This window comes from Rosa rugosa, chromosome 1 (assembly GCF_958449725.1).
Source record: "Rosa rugosa chromosome 1, drRosRugo1.1, whole genome shotgun sequence".
Classification (NCBI taxonomy): Eukaryota; Viridiplantae; Streptophyta; class Magnoliopsida; order Rosales; family Rosaceae; genus Rosa; species Rosa rugosa.
The window spans coordinates 60,645,968-60,652,973 of record NC_084820.1 but is presented as its reverse complement, the minus strand read 5'-3'; the positions used below and the strand labels follow the sequence as shown (position 1 = coordinate 60,652,973).

The following is a 7,006-nucleotide window of genomic DNA, read 5'->3' as shown; positions in this document are numbered from 1 at the left end:
TTCCATAATTTGAGCAATGGCCTCATCATCAGTCCCCTCCGTGGAGAATACCTGTTTAAAATACTGCAGCAGAAGCCTTTGAATTTCGGTAGGTGCTGACTGCCATTGACCAAACTCATCACACAGCCTTTGATATTGTTTTTACACTTTCGATTGGTGGCGCTTCTATGAAAAAAAGCTGAATTCCGGTCCCCTTCTTTAAGCCACAGGGCCTTAGATCTCTGTCTCCAATATTTCTCCTGCTGAGAGAGGAGTTGACTGTACTGAACGTGCAACTGCCTCTGTACCTCATACTGGGCTGGAGAGAAAGGCTGCTTCATGATGTCATTGAGTTTTTCTTGGAGCACACGCATCTCGCCTTTTTGTTTATTGAAGTCAGTTTGGTGCCATGCCATAAGCCTTCTGCCCGCACATTTAATTTTGTGTCCCAATTGCCGTAAAGCATTGCCAGTGGTAGGTTGTGCCCACTCTTGGGTGATAATCTGATCACACTCTGTGCGACCATACCAAGCTTCCTCAAACCGAAATCTGCGTTGGATTCGACCCCGTGCTAAATGTTCATCACTAACTTCAATCAAAATAGGACTGTGATCTGATTCAGACGGGGGTAGGGTTATGGCACGGCTGAAAGGAAATCTGGTCCTCCACTGCGTTGATTGGAACCCACGATCCAAACGCTCCTTTGTAAACCTATTTGACCACGTAAATCTGCTTCCTACAAATCCCATATCGATAAGACCACATACTGACATAGTTCTACGAAACCTTGCCATCGCTGCAGCTGCCCTAGGAGGGCCTCCAGATTTATCCGCGTTGGACATGACCTCATTGAAATCCCCTGCCATTAGCCAAGGCAGCGAGCAAGATTGAGCAGCAAGGGTTTCAATGAGGGACCAAGTTCGATTCCTTCCATCCCTGGCTGCCACTCCGTATATACCAGTAAATCGCCACAAATCAGTTCCTGGTTTTCCAACCTCCGCATCAATATGATGCGGGGAGTATGTGCGAATGTCAACATGGGTCTCGTCACTCCACAGCAAAGCAAGTCCCTGAGAATCCTTCTCATGAGGCACACAAAAACCTCCTTTGAAACCCAGTTTCCTGGTGAGTGAATCAATCAAGTTCTTCTGTGCCCAGGTTTCTGACAAGAAAATCAGGGTAGGTTTTTTGGCTTGTACTATGTCGACAAGCGCACTCTGGGTTTCGAGATTAACAATCCCCCTGCAATTCCACACCAGTACATTTCCTTGATGTATTGTGAGATCACAACAGCGCCGAACAAAAGCACGGCTTTGGTGGCTACACTAGGGTTACGGCGGCCTTAGGGTTTTTTTTTTACGTAATTTAACAAAACATGACAAACGGCCTTAAGAACATTGCTTATTCAATCTAAATCTTGAGATAATTAATTATAGGATTAAATACTGTTTAGTCCTTGAACTTTTACCTAAAAAACACTTCAGTCATTGGCCTTCTAATTTCATACGTTTAGCTTATTCAAGGCTAAGGACTGAAGTATTTTTTTGGGTAAAAGTTCAAGGACTAAATAATACTTAATCCTTAATTATAAAAGTGGGAGAGAACTCTGTTTAACTAAGCAATACAAGACCTTATAAGTTCTTAGGCTACGTGGGATTTAATTGTTAATGTGATGTGTAGTGTGACTTGGGGAAAGCAGAGCTAGTCGGCTTAGCATGCCCGTAGGTAAAAGTGTAAAAGGTGCGTCTATTGCCACCCTACCATTTTCTTAGTTCACCCTACAAACATTTGAATTATTGAATGATTATATTATCCAAGTGTAAAATGACTACTAAGTACATTAATTTTCTAAAATCCAAATTTGTAAGGAAAAATAAATAAATAACCAATGAATTAAATAGAAAGATTACTTAATTTCTCATTGGATAACATTAATCTCTTCATCTTCTCCACCCAAATTTGCATTTATTACTATTTTTTTGTCTTTTTGTTACCTCTTCATCATGAATTTGTTATTTAATTCACAAAATTATTAGTGTTAACTACATCAAAATCTTTGCAATACCTTTTGTGAACATTGAAAGTAAAAATTTAAAACACGAAAGAAAAATCTCAATATTTTTTTTTTTTTTTTTTTTTTTTTTTACTATGGACGACAATGTAACTCCCCACCCCACCCCATCCCTAATGTCAGTGAGATTTGAACCCGTGACCTCCACAGTGTGAGTTAGGCTGTCTAACCAACAGGTCACGGCTCACCAACATCTCAATATTTTCTTCATTGCTCATAGTTGTTAACTAACTTATAATCTTTTGACATAGATTGAAATAGATGAACATTGAAGCAGAAAGAAAAAATTTAAAAAAAATGGAAGTAAATTAGATTATGATTTTGTTAGGAAACTATAATATATTAAAGTTTTTTTATTGGTATAAATTAAATGTGGGATTTTCATTAAAAAAATTCTCTTTTAATTGGATATGTCAATATAAGGATATTCTTGGAAATAGAAATGAGTTACATAAGTAAATTTAATAATTGAAATTAAAATGTAGGGTGTAAATGAGTAAGTAGGATGAACAAAAAAAATGATAGGGTGTAAATAACCGCACCCAAGTGTAAAACATCTCTGATTTTCCCGTACCTCGCTTTGAAGCGAACAGTAATGACATTGCATAACGTTTTATTCTTCTCTATTAGAAACAAGTTTTTATACTCATCATCTTTTTGAATTTAAAAGGGGATTAATTGCATCCCTTTACTTGGACCGTATACGTATTCCTCAATGCATGTGGTCAATCAAACTATCAAAGTACCCTTTGGTACCCTGTCCTATAGCATAAACGGCCGTAGGATAATACGTTAAACAACCTTGGCAAGGCTGTAATTTGTCTCATACAGTGGCTTAGCCGCCGTCTAATACCCTTTTGAACAAGGCCCCTTATGGGGTCACCATTTCCAACGAGGCTAACAGCCAAAGTTTCTTCATTCCTGCCGCAAAGCTTAGGCACCACTTTGGCATTATATGCAGCTAGCTACTAATACACAGGAATAAGATGCACACACTATATTAATTGATTCAGATGGAGAATTGAAACCCTTTTGTTCTGTGCAGAAAGAGTTGCGAAATATTGTTGAAGAAAAAAACTGTTTCGGCCGTCTGGTTCAGCTGGAGGCCTGGAGTTATGAGTCCTATCTAATCTCTCATATCTGCTATTGGATCTTGTGCTGTCTTTGCTTACTTCTATCACTTCCACCCTTCCTTATAAATCCTACTTCTCACCATGCTTCTCTTGCACTCAACCAAGTTTGAAAGGAAAAGAAAGATAGAGACTGAGATTCTTTGCAAGTTTCCTCTTCGACAGACAAAATTAAGGGTACGTATAGCTAGCTAACTTGTAGGGTGCAAAATTATACTGTGCAGTAATGCATTTCTACGCTTAGTGTTGTTTTGTGCTTATTACTAGTTCGGAAAATCTCTATCATACCGATTTGTATGCTATGTTGACGGGTTTTAGCTGTTCGATTTTTGAGTTTTTCTATTTATTTTAGGTTGAATCATGTATGTAGAACTTTTTTCCTCCACCGTTAGAGTTGATGAGAGAATCAAAATGTCATACCGATTAGTATTGTAGAACGAGATTTGCTCTTATTAATTCCCATCCCGTTTATATGGTCCATTAATTGTATGAGGTTTACTTTTATAGTTTAATGAGTCTTAATATTGTGCAGGCCAAGTATGATGCACAAAATAAGGATTGGTGAACATCTACCAGATCAGTTGACGCATGACGTGCCTGGCTCCCTGGATGCCATCTAAGCAACTCGTCAATAAAAATGTTGACTTTTCTTAGTTGGCATCGTGGGAGTCATGCATGTTGCCGGCATCTGATCGTCCTACACCATCATTATCATCACTTTTCTTCACTGATTATCATTTGACAGGTTTGCTTGCTAACCTAAAGGACAGTTTTAAGAGACTGTGAGAGACTGATTATCATTAGCATCTCACAATTCCTTAAAAACTGTCTCTTAAGTGAGCAGATCTTTGTCATTTGATTTATTTAATCATTTCTTTCAGCATGAGCAGGTACACAATAATACAAAGTGGTGCTTTTTTCTCTGTTTCTGTTAAGAACAAGTGGTGCTTCTATTACTATTCCATAACCCCTTTTGATTTCCTTCTATTTAGTCCAAGCGTAAGCACAGGGTAATTGCCTATAAACTGCGTGGAAAATTCTCACTTTGTCTTTGACTAAAAATGGTATTTTGTACCTGTAGTGCAAATTAATAGCTAGCAAACAATGCCTTATTTTGTGCATTTCATGAAATGAATTTGAATAATGGGAAGACTTTATGATCATAAAGTCTTCCCCTCCATTATTCAAATTCATTTGCATCCAAACTCCAAAGGACCCAAATTGGTAAGCATAAAAATAAAGCTCAGATAAATCACAGAGATTGAAAAATGGAAACTCTAAATCTGCATAAAATTGCTAGTTGTACTAATCCCAGAGAAACAAAGCCATGATCTATATTTCATTGAAGGGAACCATATATGTAGTACCATAACATTAATCTAAATCACTGTTGGAGTAAAGGGTATGAGGTCCAACATTCATCTATTATTGCATAATGGAGCAACTGGGGCTTGCCTGATAGCACTGGTACGGATATGGGCACTGGTATGAAGCAACTGGGTAAGTCATGATCGATATGAAGCCAACTGGTATGAAGCCATGATCGATATTTCATTGACGGGAACCATATATGTATTACCATAGTAGTATAATACTAATCTCAATCACTTTTGGAATGAAGCTCTTGGGTCTAACATTCATCTATTATTACATAATGGAGCAACTGGGGCTTGGCTCATAGCACTGGTACGTATATGGCGGGCACTGGTATGAAGCAACTGGATAACTCTGAGGCCATCCGACGATGATTTGCTCCTCCTTCTTCTTCTCCTCCTTCTTCTCCTCCTCTTTGACAGGGCTCACACTGACTACGACAGCACGCTTGACGCTTTTTCTGAGAAGTGTTGTGAGCAAAACCACATCAACATCATTTCCTGTTACTTCAATTTGGTCCTTGTCCAGTGGCAGACTTGCTGAATCCACCCCTGTTATTTCCATCAGCACCCAAATGGGGGATTTAGTTAATTTTCAAGAACTAGAGCAATTAATTATGGGGATGATTGAAAAAACAAGGAGAGTTTAGACAGAACAGAACAAGAACAGAGTGTTGTAATTTACCATCAACTCCAACTGCTGTCTTCATTGCCTTGGATCGGGACTTCTCGTCGTGCACAGAGAGGCTGATCACCACCTTTTGCTGCAAATCAAAACACAGAAGAGAGCTTTCAGAATTGGCAGATCGAAAACCCAGAAATCAAAATGACCAGAATTGAATTGGAAGTGCTTGCTATATGTTGCCCACAAGGCATATATATGCATCATTTGCAAGAAACTCGATCACACATACCTTCATGATGATAATGAAGAAGATATGATGGACGATGAAGATGGCGCTTCTGGCTTTGGGAGGTTGATGGTAGGGGAGGACTAGGAAGAGGTGTGTTCTGTAGGATTGATTAATAGATTGGTAATGAACCTTGTACCAAACTCTCTGGTATTTATAGGAGTAGCTCGCTACTTTTTGAGACTTGGTGCCGAGGAAATGTCCAATCCACTCCGCGTCAAAAAAATACCCGTCTGTTTCCCAAAGTTACACCAATTGAAGAGGTAATTACTTCTACCATGTGGGTTTGGTCTAGTGGTTGGGGCTAGGTCCACCATGTTTGGCCGAATGTTAGCAGGTTCCTCAGTGAGGTCCTGCGTTCGATGCTCCGCATGTGTAAAGAACCCGATGGGGAGAGTTTTTAAGCCTTTAACCTTAACTCGAAGAGGTGACACTCCCTCCCACCACCTTTTTTTTAAAAAAAAAAAAAAAAAAAAAACTTCTACCACGTGCAAATTATGCTTTTGATTTTGGATTGACAGTCTTCATTTCAACATTTACATTTCGTATCAGTAATTTTTAATTTTTTTGTGGATTGTGATGTTAGTATAGCAGAGGAGGAAGAGTAGCAGTATTCTCTCTACTTTAACCTTAACTCGAAGAGGTGACACTCCCTCCCACCACCTTTTTTTTAAAAAAAAAAAAAAAAAAAAACTTCTACCACGTGCAAATTATGCTTTTGATTTTGGATTGACAGTCTTCATTTCAACATTTACATTTCGTATCAGTAATTTTTAATTTTTTTGTGGATTGTGATGTTAGTATAGCAGAGGAGGAAGAGTAGCAGTATTCTCTCTAGTCTTCTCATTCAGTTTTGTTTTCTTTGTATTTCTTGTAGTATTGTGAATTTGTGATCGAAATTGTTATTTCTTGTAGTATTGTGAATTTGTGATCGAAATTGTTAGTTTGTTGAACCGCACTTTAAAAATTACGGACACAAAAAATGAATTAAATCAATAATTATCTATTCATCTAACTCTGTCAAAAAAATTTAATTTTTTGCATGATAATTGTGTCCTGAGTTGTGACAAAAACTGACCGAAATGAATTATAATTTAACTAAACTTGTTAAAAGTTAATCTAAAAAATCGATTGTTTCAATCTTTATATTACACGACCCGTTCAAATGAGAAAAGTAATGGAGAAAACTGAAATCCTGGAGGTAGATTATATGATTTATATCATCACTCATAGTGAAAATTAAATGTCGTTACGGTAAGCACATGACTCAACTACAAGAGAAGCTGTTTACGAACTTAGAACTAAGTAGGGTTTGAGAGAACGCCGCCCTTGGGTATGCGTTTCTGCAACTTCCTCCATCTCCGATGGAGCAAATTTCCCGCACTTCTCCTGGTGTCGCAGCCATCGAGTACGGTTCAGGCTGTCGCCCACTTTTATCTGTTACTCTCCAAGACGTCGAGGTCCTCGACCAGTGTTGAAGCGACTTCGTTCATTCCTCCTCAGATTGGTTCGATCTGGGCCTTGAGGTTGCTTTCGGTTCAT

General features: G+C 38.4%; 1 protein-coding gene across 1 annotated transcript; it reads right to left on the bottom strand.

Moving 5' to 3' along the window:
- Positions 1 to 4,494: 4,494 nt before the first annotated feature.
- LOC133743594 (disease resistance protein RGA5-like) lies at positions 4,495 to 5,627 on the bottom strand. Its single transcript, XM_062171578.1, has 3 exons — positions 5,468 to 5,627; positions 5,239 to 5,317; positions 4,495 to 5,105 (listed from the first exon to the last, which is right to left on the bottom strand). Exons 1-3 carry the CDS (start codon positions 5,471 to 5,473, stop codon positions 4,828 to 4,830), a joined length of 363 nt encoding a protein of 120 aa, XP_062027562.1. The 5' UTR covers positions 5,474 to 5,627; the 3' UTR covers positions 4,495 to 4,827.
- Between the last annotated feature and the right edge of the window lie 1,379 nt (positions 5,628 to 7,006).